Source organism: Bacillus rossius, chromosome 2 (assembly GCF_032445375.1).
Source record: "Bacillus rossius redtenbacheri isolate Brsri chromosome 2, Brsri_v3, whole genome shotgun sequence".
Lineage (NCBI taxonomy): Eukaryota > Metazoa > Arthropoda > Insecta > Phasmatodea > Bacillidae > Bacillus > Bacillus rossius.
In genome coordinates this window covers 5,113,549-5,134,057 of record NC_086331.1, presented here as the reverse complement: position 1 = coordinate 5,134,057, position 20,509 = coordinate 5,113,549, and the positions used below count along the sequence as shown (strand labels likewise).

Here is a 20,509-nt window from a genome sequence, read left to right as displayed (position 1 = left end):
TCAGCAATGAAACACATTCGGGGTTTATCATTGTAAGAAACCTGGTGACAAAGATCCTGCAAAAAGGTTTTACAGTGGTCAGGCTCTCTACTACATGCCCCTCCTCCTGAATGTTGAACTTCAGCTACGCTGTGATGAAGTGCCACACTGGTTGTAACGGACAACTGAATGCTCCTGCAGGTTCGCCGTCGACAATCTGCAGATGAGGAAGCCCGAAGCCGCCTCGAAGGAGGTCCTCCGGATGCTGATGAAGGCCGGGGAGGTGTTCCGGAGGAACGTGCGCCAGCTGCTGCCACAGAAGCCCACGGAGGCCGCCGAGAGCAGCGCCGGGTGCGCCGACAACCTGGTGGACGGCCTGCTCGTCACCCTCAAGGTCACGCGCCAGAAGGACACGCGCCTCACGCTGGGCGCCAGCGAGCGGTACTCGCTGCACGTGTCGCGTGCCAACGGCTCTGTGCACGCGCTGGTGCACGCGGCCACCTTCTTCGGCGCGCGCCACGGCCTGGAGACTCTGGCGCAGCTCGTGTGGGCCGACGAGGGCTGCAGCGACGGCAGGCCAGTGCTGCCAACTTCGGGGGGAATGAGAGAAAACAAAAGAGGCCATCTTGGTTTCAACAGATTTTTAATTCACAATTTTTCATCTTTCATTATTCAAGATCTCTTTCCATAAAGGCACACCAATAGACTATTTTACACTTAAAAATAATAAATATGCTTGATATATATAAAATTCTCAACCCGCAATAATTTCGCAGCTGAAATCTTTTCTTTAACACAGTCATTGGCATATTCAGACATGCGTGTCTTAACAAGTTCAAACGTTCGATAGTAAATTGTAATAAATTATTATTACCAAAAAAACTCTGGACTCCAAGATTGCATATTTTGGTTTTTATCTTTCCCCCTTCAATGCTTTTATACATTAGACAAACTGAGACATGTGATTGTACATTTTGGTTAACGACTTGAACCCTCATTAACAATTTAAAAAATTGTGGAAGTACTTATGTACACACATTAAAAATTATACTTCTTTTTGATTTAATATGTTAAACTCTCTAGCATCATTATCATCATCCATCATCATAATTGTCTACCTGCCACCTTCTGCCATTGGTTACGATGATGAAAGAAATTTCCTGAGGCACCAACTAGCTTATTAAGTGGGTCATGTGTGCTGGCTCACACATTTGTTGAGATTCTTTATTTGGGGCGTGAGGTTACCATTTGACCAGCAGATGCAGGTGATGATCAGGCAGAGGTACCCTCAGCTGTTTTAGCCACCAGGGATGCTATATTGACCTTGACTCCATGCTACTAAGAGAACGGTAGTCATTCTGGTACGATTGCCTTTAAATACACATTTCACTAGTACATGGCGAGACTGGGAACAAGGCTTGATTAAGTCCAGAGCCGAGGCTCGTTGTGGCACTTCATGAGTGGTCACGAAGTGATGACTACGGATATGTAGTTATGAAGGTTCTTACATATGGGCCCTCTGGCCTTAGCGTAAACTATAGACTATTACTGCAATGCCTCATTGAACTGAAACATTTATCCTGGATACACGGCCGGTAAACATACACAAAAGTTACACTGCTACACACGTAGCATGGCCATCCCCTAATGTTCGAACACACAGAACAAATACAATTAACCTTATAAGTACCCTTGATCTCGGCGCGACGCAAGTACAAAAGCACCACTTAGCAAGTGAGGACAACATTACTGAATTAGCATACACTTCAGGGGTGGCACATGCCCTTAAACTCATATAACATGTCACGTGGACGAACAACAAGCAGGCCTCGAAAGCCAGTGAGCGTTAATTGAAAAGAATGTTTTTTACACATGTCACCTAACCGGTGGCCCAGCGCAGGCGAAGATGCAAAAGTCAAGCCGACTAAATTTCATTACTTGAGATCTGGGTCGCATCCTATGCCTAGACTAAAATGCTAAATTAAATGTAATGCAAAAACTCTGACATGGGCCTTCTTTGTTGGCACTTAACCCACCGCCCATCTGCCGTGAATCAGCTCGGCATGGAACATTGGCTCCGAGAGGTCGAAGCAAGGGATCGAGAGTATTGGGATGAGGGTTGACGAGAAGGCAGAGAACGCGCAGTGAGCAATGGGAATTAGATGCTGAACTCTTTTAACTTTAAATAGTGGCAGTGAACAATGAATAATAGTTATATAGAATCATAGTTGTGTAGTTAAGGCATGTGTGGGCCTAAATACCACTCCGCCTTAGGCATAAAGACAGGACAGAAGCGGCAAGGTTAACGATTGACGAAGTGTGGAAGATGGCCCAGCCGAACGAAAATGGAACCCTGAGATGAGACCTCTACAGATTCCTTTGTGAGCACAGGAGTTGGCACTGATGTGTTAAGTCCCATGTGTGGCACACATTTAGGTTACACAGCCATGAGTTCAGGCCAGCCATGGTGCCTGAAGTAGTATTCGGAAACATATGCTATTGTAGAGATGACACCAGAGAACAAAGGCTGGTGGGCTAAGCAGGGGGATACGCGCCTGGTCTGCTTGAAGGGTGTTCACGAACTGACTGAGGCAGTTACCGAGAAAACATGCTGTGTGAAAAAGGAATACTCAAGCCCAGTTTTCAGCCTAGTGGCATCAGTATAGACAAAAATTATTAATTAAATCAAAATAAATAGAATGTAAACATTATACATCAATTGTATAGTTTGAATTATGACAGCATTAATAAGAATTAAAATAACAGCATGAGGAGTAAACAACACTGGTCAATTGCTGCTCGGGTGACAATCGATATGCCGGCGGCAGCTGGGCTTCGTGGCGTTGCACTTGCTTGCCCTGCACAGTGCTGGGGCGCGTTTGGGTCGCACGTGCAGGAACACCCGCTCTGGTGAGGTGGCGATGTGCCGTAGCGGTCTTTGTGGATTGGAGGAGCAGCGACAGTTGGCATCATAATCATTATCACCATCATAAATCAATCAACTTTGTATGAAATTTCCTCATGTTTAATTTTAGAAATATATAATTATATAAGTCACCTTTTCTTAAAGTAAACTCGTGGGAGAATTGTATTGAAAGGTGCACTGCTGCGACAGGCTGAACGTGCTGAGCGACGTGAGCATGCGGGACGAGCCCAAGTTCCCGCACCGCGGCCTCATGGTGGATTCGGGCCGCAACTTCCTGCCCGTCCGCTCGCTGCTCACCACGCTGGACGCCATGGCCGCTTCCAAGCTCAACACCTTCCACTGGCGCCTGTCCGACGCGCACAGCTTCCCGTTCGACACACCGCGCTGGCCTCGCATGGCGCGCCACGGCGCCTACTCCCCTCGCCACGTGTACTCGCCTCGTGACGTGGCCCGTGTGGTCGAGCACGCCCAGGTCAGTGCCAGTTCCCCCAGTCAAGGTCTCTCCAGCTTGCAGGTTCAAATAGCATCTGTGCTGAATCTTTTGGTTTGACATGGCATAAGACACAGCTTTGGCTACTTGTTGAAGTCAACACTCGTGAACTGATGTGATTATCATGATAGTTGTAGTCCCCCTCCCCCAACCATCGTGCAATAATAAGTTATTTCCTCGTAGTGCTTACAGATTAGAGCCTGTTAGTAAATATGTGGTTTCAACGTAGGTATAGAAGGTCTGGCACATATGATTTATGCCTTGACATGCCAAAAATTGGGATAAATAGTTCAAAATTTTAATTATAGCCAAAAAATGGAAAAATGCATGATGGCGAAGCCTAATTCTCCTTAACATCATTTCATACCCTAAGTTTGCAGACAAAAAATTGTTGCACAATAATGTTAGCTGATATTTGACAACAAACATAGCACACAAAAATAACCTCACAAAGTTTTAAGCAAGAGGAAACTCGATAAAATTTGTTATGGTAACAATAAAAATTTTTTTAAAATAATCAAAAATTTGCTATAAAAAAAAATAAGTACGTAAACTTTAGCTTGTGTTTCCAACAAACAAATGTCACAAACATAATTATCATGAAATATTTTCACATATAATTTTATGTGATTGTTATCAAATAAATCAGTTGACATCTTAATTCATTTTAATGACACATTACTTTTCCGTTGTGTTAGGTTGTTGATGTGGCTATCTTAATTCCCTATTCATTTTAAACAAACCAGCCCCTATATAGACCCATTATTTTTTAATGTGTAAACATCTTGGCACTCAGTACACAGCATTTAATAAGAGAAATTTCATGAAAATGGAACAAAAATGCGAGCCAACGTGCTGTGTCTGCGCAGAAGTCTCAGAATCCTTTAAAAGATGGTGAATACATGTGTAGCAACATCAACCTGTATATGGTCACTTTGGTAAGTATTAGGGTACAACCCAAACGTATTGGTGAGCCAAATGATAGTGAAACTACCCTGAAATATTTTTGGTGAACTACAATAGTAATGGTACAGTGTTATCTTTAAACTGTTACAACATATATAATTGAAATTGGAACATTCTATCATGTATGTATGTATGTATGAAAAAACTGCTTGGAAGTTATAGTAAAAACTAGTTAGTTATATTCCACAAAGTTTCTGTTATAAGACTGTTGAACGGCTGACAATCCTGCCAAGGTGCTCGGCATACGCGTGTTGCTGGAGGTGAGTGCCCCGGGCCATGCGACCGCCGGCTGGCAATGGGGCCCACGAGCTGGCCTGGGAAACCTCACCGTGTGCGCAAGCAACAATGACATCTGTAGCAACCCACCATGTGGTCAGCTCAATCCCGTCAACGACCACACCTACCGTGTGCTGGGAGACCTGTATGCCGATCTGGTGGACATCAGCATGCCAACAGACATGTTCCACATGGGTGGAGACGAGGTGAGACATCATGAATCACCACACACAGAGCCAGAAGTATTTACCTATTTTACCTGATTGAAACACAATATGATTTCAACATCATAAAATATATCTAAACCCTTTGTTCTGAATGGAAATTATTATTATTTTTTTTACCTGCCAGTCGATACTACAATTGAAAAGTAAAGTAAGAGGGTACTGAGCATTTTTAAAACCAACACAATGATCCATTTGAAGCCATCCTGAATCACCACCTGCTTCTTGCACAAATCGGCATCGAAAACAAACACAGAATTGGCTTTCGCTTCGACAGGTGGCATCACATCTGCATTGTTATTAAATGGATTATTTCTTGTGGAAGAAGGCAGGTGAAAATAAGGCATAGGATTCATTCAGTAATAAGCAGACTACCCGTGAAACTTTATATTACTGGCTACAGATTTTGCAGGCTGGGAAATAAATTTGCTAAAGATTAGCTTGCGGCGATGTGGAAATTAATTATTTGGACACATCTTACTAGGATCACATTTCATAAACGAAAGAAACAATCTAGCAGATAGGCATAGGGCAGATGAAAATGTTTAAGAAAATCTCTAAAGACTCATCTATTAACTTTGGACAAAATGTAGTAGCATGGTTGGTTCCTAAAATTGCACCCATGTGTGTTTTAACAGTATTTCTATAATATTATAGGCCCCTTCCGGGAGGGGTGCTCTCAGAATGGTTAATCTGATTGCCGTAACAAAAGGGATAAACAACAGTGCTGTAACAAGTAAACGAGGGATTTCCAAAAACGATTGTTACCAGAACAATTTATTAAATAATTTATCCAGGGCGATCAACAACTGCCAAAGTTCATTACATATGTTCAAACATGGGAATTTCATATTAATATGCTTTCCAAGACCAAGTTATTGACAAGAGCATACTCCATCATGATCTCAAGTATGTGTAAAGTTATTTTATTAACACGTTACTGTCCCTCGTCGTTAAATATGTTCCTTTATCAATACAGATTAGAAATTCACACTAAATATTGAGGGTTACAAATTTGAGAATCACACTCAGTCTCATTGGACACACGCGGCAGAAAGCCCCATATTACACAAAGCGAGCCATCTTAAATGATCCTCAAAGCACAAGCATACAAATGTGGTTAACACGCCGTACATCATAAATTTGCACTTAAAATAGTTATAAAAAAAAGGAAAGACTTGGTAAAGAACAAACAGAGAATGTGCGCACATTAATTACACAAAGAATAAAAAGTGATAAGCTTCGCTGCCAACGCTGGGACTAACATTCCTATCCTAGCGGGTAAATAACAGAGCCCTCACGAAAATTGTCTCGCAGTGTGCGAACCACAAATACATCTCGCTAGTCACGGTTGACTAAGGGAGGAAAAGCTCTAAGAATTACTCAAAACAGAATTTAGAAGGTGGCAGCCGAGTCAATGATATAAAAAAATAAACTAGTAAAGAAAATTTAAAACATTTACGTTAAAATACCGGGGGCGGCCACCGCGCCCCATCAGAAATCACTCAAAGTCAATATCAACCGTACCTTATCAGCGAGAGCAAAAGAGTGTTGATCGGTCGGAGTCCCAGCGTCGGAACAGGAAGAGGAAGGGGGAACAAGCCCTTATAAAAACTACCCAGGTGGCGCTAGCATCGTCAGCCGCCGACCGAAGAAACGGAAAGAGGGGAGCGGGAGGGGAGGGGTTTCAAGCAAATGCTAATGGAGGGAAAGAGCGGGAGGGAAGGCCGTGTGCACGGGCGCCCATGCAGCGCGTTACAACTCCCCACCCCTAAACTGCTGCTACGCAGAGCCCAGAAAACTGAACAGAAGTGTGGTAGGCATTTTCTTCGGAATTCAGATGTCTTGCTCGGAGAAGAGGTCTGGACGAGTGCAGAGAAGATTCGCGACGACGGCGTGCGGCCACACCGAGGAGATGAGACGCGCCGCAGGAAGCAATTCAGCAGCGGAGACCAGCCGCCCGGGCGACCGGGCGCAGGCCGAAAGCTCATGCCAGGGAGCGGAATCCAGGAATGCCTCCAGCAGGGCGCCACACTGTGAATCGCCCCTCCAATCCAGCATAACCGGAGGGAGGGGCCTCTCAAAAGGCAGATGCACGTGGAGGGGCCCTGATCTAGCCTCACGTCAACCTGTCCAGCAGCAGATTGTTCGGCTGAAGTAGCAGCAACACGACGAGCTACGGAAGCCCTTCAGCCCCGGAAGAGCGAGGTAGAGGAGTCAGGCCGATGATGTCCTCTGCTCAGAGCAAAGAGTGCGGCCTCAACCAAGGCTGGCCAGACCTCGGGAAGGTACTCCAGTATCCCAAACAGACGCGATGACGATCGCTGCCAGCAACGAGCCTGGCAAGCAGGCAGCAGTGGGGCGGGGAGCAAAACGATATGGAGGAAGCGACGATCTCGATGACGAACGAGGCGGTGAACAGGCGATCACCGCCGATGAGGCGCCCCCATGCACAGCCAAGTCAGAGGAACGGAAAGGGAAGACAGGGCGCGCCCACAGCTGAAAAAACACACAAACTTCGCCGGCAGCAAACAACGCCCCAAGGCAATCCTAGAATATTAGAAACTACTCTAAAAAAAACTAAGGGTGGTATTCCAAAACATTCAGGTAAGGTAGCGAATAAGCACTACCTTGTTGGGATACAACTGTAACCTATCTCGCAGACTGTATTCCAGAACGCATCCCAATCCAATTCCTGTTAGGAAACGAAAAAGAAACTGTTTTAATAAACTGTGCCCTGTACGAGGCTAGAAACTGATTGCAATACATTCTAGCGGATGTTTGGCAACCATCGATGGATTTGCTACGCCAAAATCCTACAGATAGCAGCACTATCGTGCGAATTAATTGGCGTAATTTTAATTTTCTCAGGTAATTTTAAAGTTCTTGATTATTTGTTTTTATGACCATTTAAGTATTCAAATATATTCCAGAATAGTTTTTGCTATTATAGTTTTATTTGACACACTAGGTAATTTTAAAGTTGCTGATTATTTGTTTTTATGACCATTAAAGTAATCAAATATATTTCAGAATAGTTTTTGCTATTATAAAGTTTTATTTGACACACTAAAACACATTATACATCCCCCGATTATAATTAAAATGACTATATATGAGTTAATGGCGCCAGATGCAATTCAGCCATCTGGGAGAAATCAACGAAAAAGTGAGCTCTGCGCATGCGCGTGATTTTGGCAACGAAACGGCAACAGATAGGACACCAAAAATCAGTGCCCTAAAAATAAGGTACTGGCCGTGTCCTATCGTGCACTTGGAATAAGGTTAGGGTACAGGTATCGCATATTCAACACCTAAACCCTTATTTTTGTGTCTTGGAATACGGTCCTAAGTCTTAACACAAAATACAAACCTAAAGAGTTAGAATTCATAAAGAAAATACCCAGGCCTAGGGGCTCAACACAATAATTTACAAATTTTTTTAATTGTGACACATGTGCTTTCTTAAATTTATTCTAACACTTATTGTCTTGAAGCAAAACGGTATTTGAAGATAGAAAACGCCTAATGACAAAGGTACCGCTGAAAGGCGGCAAAAGCATGACATTATTCTTAGCACTTAAGGAAGGCAGAACAAAAAATCTACACAAAACAGTGTCTCCTGTCTCAAAGTTATGGGGACTTCTGTTTGCGTTGTATCTAGCCATAACAATTTTACGCGCCTTCGCAAGGTTACAAGTTACGTCATCAAGAACACGTTCCAACTCAGAAGCATTTAAAGAACTATCCAGCGGCGGCAGTCCCCACTGGTTGAGTAAGGGATGGGAAAGCTCCCTCCCCAGAAAAGGAACAGAGGGTGGATGTCCAGAGGCAGAATGGAAGGCGGAGTTCAAACCTACGTTAATAATGTCCAAATCCTCATCCAACACGGTCTGATCGACACGATAAAAAGACGTCAAAATTCCCTTTAACACCTTATTGACCCTTTCTGACTGATTACCCTGCGGGTAATAAGGAGTGCTAAAGACAGGCTTAATCGCCCACTCGAAGCACATGTCTTTGTACACGATGGACCTAAAGTAAGCGGCATTATCGGTAAATTGAATACAAGGGGGTCCAAAAATTTTCCAGACCTGTTCCTTCAAAGTTTTAACTATCGTAACTGATCTCATATTTTTAAGTGGAAGCAGAATCACAAATTTCGAGAAAATATCCAGAACTACGAGCAAACACATATTTCCCTTACGAGATCGCGTAAGGGGGCCAAAAATATCAATATGCACTACGTGCCAAGGCGCGACCGGCGCATCAGCCCCGTAAAGCCCAACCTTGGAATTATGGGGGGCTTAGAGATCTGACAATCCACACAGGATCTGACAAAATCACATGCATCCTTGCGGAGATCAGGCCAAAAGAAATGTCCCGCAATCCTGCGGTATGTCTTTTCTATGCCAAGATGTCCGCCCACCAGAGAGGCATGGAAGTAGGTTAGAAGCATAGGTCTTAAGCTTAACGGGACCACTACCCTTCGGGACCGATCCGAATCACCAACAAAATATAATAGACCCTGTTCCTCCTTAAATGGCACGGGCTTAGAATCACGCAGATCCTTACGAGTTTGGATGCAAAAGGCGTCATCGCGCTGCATCTGTTTAATGTTTACAAAGGATTCAGAAAAGACTTTACAGACGGACAAAAATTCAACAGGATCGGGGGGAGGTTGCAGAGCGTCCTCAAATTCCTCAGGACAAAACATCCGAGAAAGGGTATCAGCAACCACATTCTCCGACCCCTTAATGTGATGAACCACAAAACGAAAGCGAGAAAGGCGAAGGATCCAGCGACCTAGTTTTCCCAGTTGATTAGGGTGATTACATAACCACAACAGCGCCCTATTATCGGTGTAAAGATCGAAAACTTGGGTGTCCAGATAGCTTTCAAATTTTTCCAGTCCAAAAAGAATTGCTAAGGCTTCCTTTTCATACGTCCCAAGGTGTCACTCAGACTCAAGCAAGGTTCGAATTGCAAAGGCAATAGGTCGTAGCCTGCCGTTCTCCATGTGCCCTATCACCGCCCCCAGGGCAATAGAAGATGCGTCGACCTGAACTGCGAACCGACGATTAAAGTCAGGCAAAACCAAGACGGGTGGAGAAGCCATACGTGTCTTGAGCGTAGAGAAGGACTCTTTCTGTTCCTCTCCCCACACAAAGGAAGTGTTTTTTTTTTTTTTTTTGCGCAAAGTATTTAAGGGAGCGCAAATACTGGCAAAATCCGGAATGAACCTCGAAAAATATCCGAGCATTCCCAAGAAACGCTGGACACCCCTCAAGTTTTTGGGACGTGGGAAATTTACAATAGGCTCGATCTTTTCCGGATCCATTATCAGGCTACCCTCTGAGATAATATATCCCAAGAATTTGACCAAATGTTTACCTAAAGAAGTTTTATTAGGGTTAACTGTTAGTTTAGCAGCTCGGAGCCGAGTAAAAACTTCCCTTAGATGTACTAAATGTTCTTCAAAGGATTCACTGTAAACAATAATATCGTCGATATAATTAAAAACAAATTGAAATTTTAAATCACTGAGAACATGGTCCAATACACAACTTAAGGCCTGGCTCCCAAAACTGACACCCATAGGGATCCTGTTAAATTTAAAGTGACCGAAAGGAGTGGAGAAAGCGGTGTATTTGCGACATTGAGGATCCAAGGAAATTTGATGAAAACTATGATTCAAATCGATTGTAGAAAAAATCCTGGCCTTTCCTAGGTGTTGCAAAGCACTCTCCATGGTTGGAAGAGGCCAGACATCATCAACAATCTTATCATTCAACGGTTTGAAATTATGCACTAGGCGCCAGTCAGTACCGTTCTTTTTCTGCACGAGGAAGGTGGGAGTGCTATACAGTGATTGAGACGGCATAATAACTCCTTCCTCCAAGAGCCTATGAATGATATCCCGCATCGCTTGCAACTTGGGCGGCGATACTTTGTGATAGCGACTGGAAACCGGGATCTCATCTTTAACAAAAAACCGGTAGGGCAGGATGTCACAATTCCCTAATTTATGGGTAAACACGTCCGGAAAGGAGCAAACTAAATCACTAATGGCCCTGTCTCGCTCGCAAGACGATTCATGCTCGCGACAAGTCAAAACGATAGGGGCATGTGCCTCATGTTTTAAAAGAATGGTAACGTCAGGGGCAAAGGCGAAACGTAATTCATGCATATTAACATTCAACACACAACGAGAATGGCTCGAAAAATCCAGGCCTAAGATAAGATTAGGCACAAGACCAGGCACAACACTGTGACGCCGTCCCCGCTGCCTGATTTGAATTTACGTGAATTAGAAATGTTTTGATTAATTTTGATCTCAAAGGCGGGGTTCCTGGCCTCGTGGCTGCAGGCAGGGACCGTCGGCAAAGGGCTCCCCAGGCTGTTATGGCCTCCCAGGACGCCGTATTAATAAAAACACACACGTACTTTTAACTGATTTATTCCGTCGCACACGTTACACTTGACATGCTCACGCGACTGGCCGCTTCATCGTCGACCTATGCTCCACCTACACCACACTCTCTTGGCGGTGCTCGTTACGGCCGCTCAGTGGCCCGGCGGCTAGTACATTAAGAGGGGTAGTTACCCGGCGAGAGGCGAGATGAATGCTCAGGTGAGCGGCAAGCCTGGTTCTGCGCCCGAGAGAGTCTGGGCGGGGCGTGATATGAAGTACGCTTACGGCGGGTTACACAAAGTTACTAACACAGAAACAATACGCTAAAGTCACTAGGGCTAGCCCCGGGTTCGGACCAGGTCCGGGTGTCCCACACAGGTGGATACACAATGGCGGCTACTCCGCGTGGTGGCGAGGGCCACGTTATGCTGGGCACGGGCACGGCGGAATCCAGCGGGATATCACGTCCGTGACCGTCGCACGTCCCAGTTGATGAATCGTCCGTAAACTTATTCTCGCGTTTGGCGCAGTGCCGCCCCGCGTGGGCGATGAACTAATTCCCCGGGGGGATTTTGATAGCGTGAGGCGCAGGCGCCACGGCGGGTCGACTATTTAACTTACGTATCACAAGAAAGGCTCGGTGGCGAGCCACACATTATATTTGAAGACCGTACGAAATCTCATACGGCCGGTTAGGGCCGACCGGGAAGCTGTTGAAACGGTTTGACTATAATTACCTATTGTAGTTAATGATGAATTGGCGCGAGAGATGAGAGCTTCCCGTGCGCGGGGCTGCCGGCCCTGGCGAGTCACCGATGACGACTGACTAACCTCCCTGGCCACCGGGGCCAGGGAGGGGGGAATTTCCGCGGGAAACTGCGGAGCGCGGGAAGATGATTTCGGCCAGTTTTGTGAATGATACCAATTTACAAAATGATTATTGTATTAACATTAATTATTAGTTATTTTACAAGTATTAGTTTTTGTTTGTTTTATCGAATGCATGAACAAATTATTTAGTTGCGCAGTGCCACACCCGGCCGGGCGCTTTGCACACGTCGGGGGCCGTGACTGACGTCACGCCGTTCGGGGCACTGCACTACGTTGCATGCACGGGCGCGTTCGAGGCGCGGCACTGATCAGGTGTTGAGGACACATAACGGCCTGTGCTCTCAGAGGGAGCACTGACAGCGGCGTCAACTGAAAACCCAGTCCCACGAAAATCCCTTAATTTTAAAATGTAAGACGACAGACTTAGAGGCTCTCACAGTTTCTCCATTAGCGACGCACAACTCCGTCGTGACGTCATCCATCACACGTCGCGATATACAAGGAAATTTATCACTCAAAGAATTAAACAGCTCTTCGCTTATAACGGAGCGAGTGGCTCCCGTGTCGATGAGGGCGGACAAAAAATAATCCTGAATCTTTAGGGAAACAAAATGTAAATACTGCGGGCGAAAGGATTTACGACGCAAGCGACGGAGCCGCCCTTTTTTGCGACCCGTCACTGCCCGTTTCCCGGGCAGTCGGCACGGTAATGACCCATGCGCTGGCACCGAAAACATCTCCACTCCCTTATGTCAAGGGACGGACTCGTGCAGTGCGCGGACCGATGCCCAAAGGCACAACAATTCGCGCAACGACCCGATGTTCGTTCTGTGAAAGGGAGAGGCTGCCGCCTCGGCAAGTTCAAGGTCGCGTGCGGGCTGTCCAACTGCCCGCCAATAGCCGCGCTTTGATCAGGCGCATCCAAGGTCCCGGACTCGACCTTCATGGGCTGGGTTATCCTAGGCGAGCTGGCTACCGACGGCAAGCGACCGCGGTTCTCCCGGCGTGGCGCGCAAGCCCTAGCCATGGGCTCGCTTACACTCGCGTCGTGTATGACGGGAGGACGAGCAAGAACGCCGTCCACGCACAACGCTGAATGTCTTATGGGCCCGCCGCGAATATTTTCACCTTCCCTACTCTCGGCAAACCTAGAAGCCCTGGGTTCAAACTGAGGGAATTCGGCCTGGTACTTCTCTATCGCACTAAGTCGATTCTCCACTTCATCCCCCCAAGCTCGCAAGCCCACAAGGGTAGTAGGCGGAGTTAACATAGCACAATGGTCCAAAACACGAGGCGAAAAATTACCTAAAAGTTGCCGTCGTCCGGGGTCTCGGGCTCGAGTCCCGGTGTGGCTCCTAGTGGGAAAAGGCGGTTCTTGATCTGTGTTGTCCGGGTGGGCGCCAGACTAGCTCGTTTCTAGTCGTGAATTTGGGGTCGTGGATGTATGTGCCCCTGCGTGGCCCACTAGGGCCGGCGGCGGTGTTGCGTGAGATGATTTTAAATAAGAGACGTGGAGTTGAGGTGGCGGTGTCGTACCTTTTATTCAGAAGGAGCGAGTCGTACACAATACAAAACTCTACAGAGGTCCCCGGGGGGGTTTTTACTTGTTATTCCGTGGCGCCGTATTGTTTGTGTTCCGCGTTACGTGGTCTCGGATGCTGTTACGTCTCAGACGTCTCACTGGGTACGCAGGTAACGTAATTTCGTAACACAAAGGCGGGACACAAAATACACTAAATTAAGGGGGCGCGCACAGGTTACGTGGCACTCGTTACTCGGGTAACGTAAGTTAGCAATACAAAATACGGGATACAAAAATACACTGAATTAAGGGGGTGCGCACAAGTTACGTGGCACTCGTTACTCGGGTAACGTAAATTAGCAATACAAAATACGGGATACAAAAATACACTGGATTAAGGGGGCGCGCACAAGTTACGTGGCACTCGTTACTCGGGTAACGTAAGTTAGCAGTACAAAATACGGGATACAAAAATACACTGAATTAAGGGGGCGGGCGATTGGAGACGGCCAATCCCGTATGCAAATGTCTCGGCGCGGGTGTTGTGCCCACTGTGGCGAAACACGCACCGCAATTAAGTTTGTCCAAGTTCCCTTGCGGGTTTGTGGTCAGCGCCGTGCGCGTGACCTTAAATAAAGTTCTGTACGTTGCGGGAGACGGCCCGTGCCGTATGCTGAAGAGCAGCCCCGCTGACCAAGTGTGGTGCGGGGTGTCTTTAAATTGGTGCGGCCGGATTAGGTCCTGGACCGAAAAAAGGGACCGAGTACTCACGGAGAGGTTAAGTAATAAAAGGGGTTTTGTTAATTATTGACTATATTTACCGGACGTTACTTTCAGTGTAGACAAAGGATGTTGCCTCTCCGTGGGACGTAGGTCCGCCCCGGTCCGTGAGCTGCGCTGAACTGCCGAACTGGCATGGCGTCCGAGGGAGGCTTGGCCTCTCTCGCGCCAGGCGTGACCTCATTACGCTAGACTCCAAACGGGTGTGTCTGGAAGAGATTTTATTGTCGCTTAAATCCTAATTTAATGTTTCAGGAGGAATGGGTACGGTTCTTCTCTTGTCTACTCAGGTTTCCGCGGTTTTGTCTTTAATTGCTGTTCGGCTCGCCTGACTCGGGTGGGCCATGGCCAGGGGTGTGTTCCGTTAGCGGGAGCGTATACTGGCGGGTGCAGGTCGGGCTCTGGGGTGGTCGTCGGCCAGACGACGTCAAAGTAATTGCACGAACTCCGGCTCGGGCATGTCCAGCTCCAGGGCATCAGCATAATTCGTCACAGAAGTGACGAACTGAGCAATTGATTTCCCTGGCCTTTGGAACCTATATACTAGGTCCCTTTTACAGGCATCCAAAATTCTAGGCGGGCACACGGAGCGGATTAGAGATTTTTTGAAAGCCGAAAATTCCAAGCCTTGCAAAATAGCTTGTGTAATACTAGTCACAAAAATGCCTGAACATTTACTTAAGAGCGCCTTCATGAAAGCCTCCTGGGGAACCAACTTTAACTTATTTAATCTATCGGCAGTAATAATAAAATCTAACACACCCTCAGGATTACTCTCCCCTAGTAAAGGAAGCGATTTAAGAGTGGAGAAAAATAACTTCTGATTGAATGAGGAAGTGGGTTGACTCACGTCCGGAGGAGACTGCCGCGGCTGGTCTCCCGGGGGGGGGGGGGGGGGGGGAGGCACTCGACTCTCGCACGAACTGCACGAGACAGGACCGCATGGAAACCACAGTCTCCCCAGGGGCAACAGTAAACCCATTCTCCTCCAAGTGGAGCACCAGGTCCTCACGATGCAGTTGGTAAATCCACGATACTCCACCGGCAATAGCCATGGTCATAAAACAGGCAAACAGAAAACACAGAAACTCTGAGACAGCAGAGTTGCGCAGACTTTGCACCCACGGGTGTTTTAACAGTATTTCTATAATATTATAGGCCCCTTCTGGGAGGGGTGCTCTCAGAATGGTTAATCCGATTGCCGTCACAAAAGGGATAAACAACAGTGCTGTAACAAGTAAACGAGGGATTTCCAAAAACGATTGTTACCAGAACAATTTATTAAATAATTTATCCATAGCGATCAACAACTGCCAAAGTTCATTACATATGTTCAAACATGGGAATTTCATATTAATATGCTTTCCAAGACCAAGTTATTGACAAGAGCATACTCCATCATGATCTCAAGCATAGGCGTGCGCACGGTAGGTGCCACAGGTGCCTTGGCACCACCATTAGGGTTAACGTTATTTTGTTTTTTACAAGTAGAAATAATACATACTTACAAAAAACCGTATTATTATTAGCCAAAAAAAATGTTTTCCAATCGTGTCGAGTTACAGATATGTGCTCATAACACTATCAGTATATCAATTATCAATCGAACCAACTATACACACGGAAACAAGCCAGGTGCAATTACTTGTGTTGTACACGCGGGCCGCGGCTACGAAACTTCTGAAATGTAAATACTTCTCCTAGTTCTCCTCGAATTACATAGAATGCGCGCTCGGTGTCCACTGTTCACTCCACTCGGCAGGCGCACGGAATAATAGCCGCCGTCCGCCAGGTAGCACTACTGTGTAGTGTTTACTCTTAAGGTGGGTTTACGATTGAAAATTAAGAATTAAGACTTAGTCGTGTACTTACCATATGACTATGTAAACTAGTGGAATGGTTTATGATTGTCGTGTGTGAATTTTGACGGTCTTGTGTGAACCATATCATCACTTAAGACTTAACAGAAATGGTTATATTTTATATTTTTCTTTAAGACTTAAGGGAAGCGACCAATCACAACAAACCGGAACCTTTCAGCCGGAAGTTTATGTCTTGGTATTGTACCGAGCGAGGCAGTATTTTTTGTTAGAATTCGTATATTTGTAATTTGTAATCATCATCGATTTCGAAAAATAGATATCCCATTTGTCAATAACCTATTTCAAACCTGCTTCTCCATTTCGAACATGCCGACCATGTGGTTTGTGCTGTGATTGGTTGGAATTAACGACTTCTATGCCAATCATAGCCTAAACTGGAAAATGTAGTTTTGACTTAATCGTGTGCTCGATGTTAAGTTATAATTCTTAAGGAAATCAATCGTAAACCCAGCTTTACTGTTTACTCATCAGTTTACTGTTCTAATGAGTACACGAGTACAGCCTGTGTTTGTTACGTGGATCACTCATTAATTAATTATCATTTTATTTTCACTAGTTGACAGTTGTTATGGTTCGTTAATTACTTTATATATTTGTCTGTATGATGTATAAATGGGTGATTAAAATTAAAAATCCCGATCCTGAAAAGGATTCCAGTTCCAGATCGGAGGGTACGGATGTTCAGCCTGAAAATAGTAGGTTATTTTTCCTATATTTAATCATTTAAACATATTTAACGCGATAAACTGTGTACTGACTGAAGTAGGTGTTCTGTGGAAAGATGTAGTTTGTGTGTGTTTTGATGGGGCGTCGGCAATGGCAGGTGAATTTACCGGCGTACAGGCAAGATGCAAAGAGGTCAATTCATCGATAATGTATGTGCATTGTTATGCACATTGTCTGAACCTTGCCTTAGTAAGCGCCTGCACTAGTCACAAGGAAAATACAATCATATTTGATTTCTGTGGAATAGTCCAGATAATTTTCAGCTATATTGAAGGTAGTCCTATGAAAATATTGTAAAAGAAACTACTATCAAAATCAAGACTCTCTAATCCCTTTCAGATACTCGTTGTGCGTACCGTTCAGAAGCTGTGTCTGTTATTCATGGATGAATCGCCCTTTAGTAATACAGAGTAGGGCCTAATATGTTCAGCAGATTTCCCTAAGGTTTTTATTTTTGTTCTGGACTTGTAAACTTGTTTTCAAAAGAAATTTTGAACAATATTGTACCTAAACATATACTACTACTTAAAATGCATTATACTAATCGGATAGGCTTACTCGATTACTTATATGCAGTGGCCGACAAAACATTTTTATTGTATTCCAAAAGTTAAAACTTTTGCCCACTCTTATTTGTGTATTTTTTTATTATTTTAATATTTTACATATTTGAGATATGTTACAAAAACTCCCTTGATTTCTTGATTTTAAAACTTAACATTTGAAAATGTTTTTCTAGCATTTATTTGGCGTCTTCAGAAAACATGTAAGTACGGTTTTTCAAAGCCACCAGCATGAATTCCGTGCAAACAATTTGTGCAATTTACTTTATGGCTCAACAAAGCTTAAAACTGTAAATAGTTTAGTAGTTTTCCTGGCGATTATAATGTTCAAAGCCATATTTTGTCATAAAAAATGTTAAAATTTTACATCTGTGTATTTAATGTTTTTGTTCGGAAACACCTTAAATAGCACAATTTTGCGCTTTCGAATCCAAATTTTTCCGGGGGAGGACCCCCGGACCCCCCGCATTAGGCTCGGGTCCGGGAATGATAGGGCTGTTGTGTAATCTGGCACCACCACTACTGAAGTCCTGCGCACGCCTATGATCTCAAGTATGTGTAAAGTTATTTTATTAACACGTTACTGTCCCTCGTCGTTAAATATGTTCATTTACCAATACAGATTAGAAATTCACACTAAATATTGAGGGTTACAAATTGGAGAATCACACTCAGTCTCATTGGACACACGCGGCAGAAAGCCCCATATTACACAAAGCGAGCCATCTTAAATGATCCTCAAAGCACAAGCATACAAATGTGGTTAACACACCGTACATCATAAATTTGCACTTTAAATAGTTATAAAAAAAAGGAAAGACTTGGTAAAGAACAAACAGAGAATGTGCGCACATTAATTACACAAAGTATAAAAAGTGATAAGCTTCGCTGCCAACGCTGGGACTAACATTCCTATCCTAGCGGGTAAATAACAGAGTCCTCACGAAAATTGTCTCGCAGTGCGCGAACCACAAATACATCTCGCTAGTCACTGTTGACTAAGGGAGGAAAAGCTCTAAGAATTACTCAAAACAGAATTTAGAAGGTGGCAGCCGAGTCAATGATTTAAATAAATAAACTAGTAAGGAAAATTTAAAACATTTACGTTAAAATACCGGGGGCGGCTACCGCGCCCGATCAGAAATCACTCAAAGTCAATATCAACCGTACCTTATCAGCGAGAGCAAAGAGTGTTGATCGTTCGGAGTCCCAGCGTCGAAACAGGAAGAGGAAGGGGGAACAAGCCCTTATAAAAACTACCCAGGTGGCGCTAGCGTCGTCAGCCACCGACCGAAGAAACGGAAAGAGGGGAGCGGGAGGGGAGGGGTTTCAAGCAAATATTAATGGAGGGAAAGAAAGGGAGGGAAGGCCGTGTGCACGGGCGCCCATGCAGCCCATTACAAAATTATGGAGGCTAACAAGTTGGGAATGGGTCTAAGGTACAGGATGGGTAATAAAAGACAAATTAAAAAAACCAAATGTGTTTAAAAAAAAGTGGCTTGCAACAGTTTGTGCTTCTGAAAATTTCCACTCTTCGCTCGTTGATCGGCGGGGCAGTTGCTGTGGCAAAGGCTATAGACACATCTAAAACACAGGTGAAGCTTGCCGTCGCCCGGGTTCTCGTGTTCGAGACTCGGCGGTGTTCCTAGCGGGAAGGTTGTTTTCTTGCGGGGAAACGTGTCCGGGAGGGCGCCAGGCTAACGCGGTGGTTAGCCACGAGGTGGGTCGTGAGGTCCGAAAGCCCCTGCGTGGCCCACTGGGAATGGCGGTGGTGGTGATGATGATGTTACGGGTCCCTAATGCCTGCTGTACCACTGGCCCTACACAGCATAGGACGCTGATCCCTAACTGGATTAGTGAGGTTCAGAAATAATGTACACGGCTTTGCACTGTCGTTTACACGTCGCGCACGGAGTGTGCGGAGTGGACGTTTAATTACGTTGGCAAATTATACATGCAATTACATTCACTCGATTTCCCTACATAAAGTACACTTTCATTAAACACTGGACGCTCTGACGCGCCATTACTAAAGTTACGTCCTCACGCCAGTCAAGGTTGAGGGAGAGAGTTTGATTAGAGTCGGCTAATCCCGTAATTGGTGAACGGCGACGCGCGGGCCCACCTGTGTGGACCGCGGTTCGCTATTAAATTAAGAAACGTCTACGATTAGATGTAGCCAGTGCCTGTGCACTTGGCGATTAATTAAAAGTCTGTGGTGGCGGGAGTCGGCCAGTACCGTATATTGCACAGCCCCACGTAATGCGTTGTGTGGGGCATGTTAAGTTGACGCGGCTGGGTTAGACCCTACACCGGAAAAGGACCGGGCGCACACGGGGAGTAGTTAAAAAAGGTTTCGGGGTCTAACTATAGTTACCAGATGGAAGTTCGATGAAGACAAAGAGATGATGGCTCCCCGTGGGACGTTCGTCCGTCCCGGTCCGCGAGTCGCGCTGTACTAGCGTCTGGCCTTGGCGCGAGGGGAGGGGTGAGCTCCCTGTCGCGCCAGAGTTTCTTAAGTCCCGTTATTCGTAAAAAATTATATTAATAACAAAAAGCAAGTGGCTCTAAATTCACATAATATAACTTAATCATTAACTTAATTTATATATATATATATGTTTTAGAAATATTTAATAAATTTGTATAAAATAAGTTTGAATTATTAAGTCACACTGGAGACTGTTTGTTGCTTGATAACTACTCCAGTGGCGAATGATAAATGCTAATTTGGGGCGGTTTGAGTTACGTCACATATTACACTATTGAATTCAGGCTGAAGGCCGCAAGGGGAGCACTCACAGCTGTTTTTAGTAAAAAACTACACGTGAGTGACCCGGGCACTCCTATGTCGCACTTGTGTTGCACAGTGTTGTTAATTCAAAGTGGCGGGTTCGTTAAAGTTTAGTGAATTTACTGTGTACATGA

At 45.2% G+C, this 20,509-nt stretch overlaps 1 protein-coding gene across 1 annotated transcript in view; it reads left to right on the top strand.

Annotated features, from left to right (window-relative positions):
• Window positions 1-20,509, top strand: part of LOC134529928 (probable beta-hexosaminidase fdl) — a 41,419-nt gene that overhangs the window by 5,381 nt on the left and 15,529 nt on the right. The window contains exons 3-6 of the mRNA XM_063364481.1: window positions 181-525; window positions 2,707-2,729; window positions 3,082-3,377; window positions 4,595-4,843. Of these exons, the coding sequence (XP_063220551.1) occupies window positions 181-525; window positions 2,707-2,729; window positions 3,082-3,377; window positions 4,595-4,843 (913 nt within the window). The remainder of the gene's footprint in view (window positions 1-180; window positions 526-2,706; window positions 2,730-3,081; window positions 3,378-4,594; window positions 4,844-20,509) is intronic.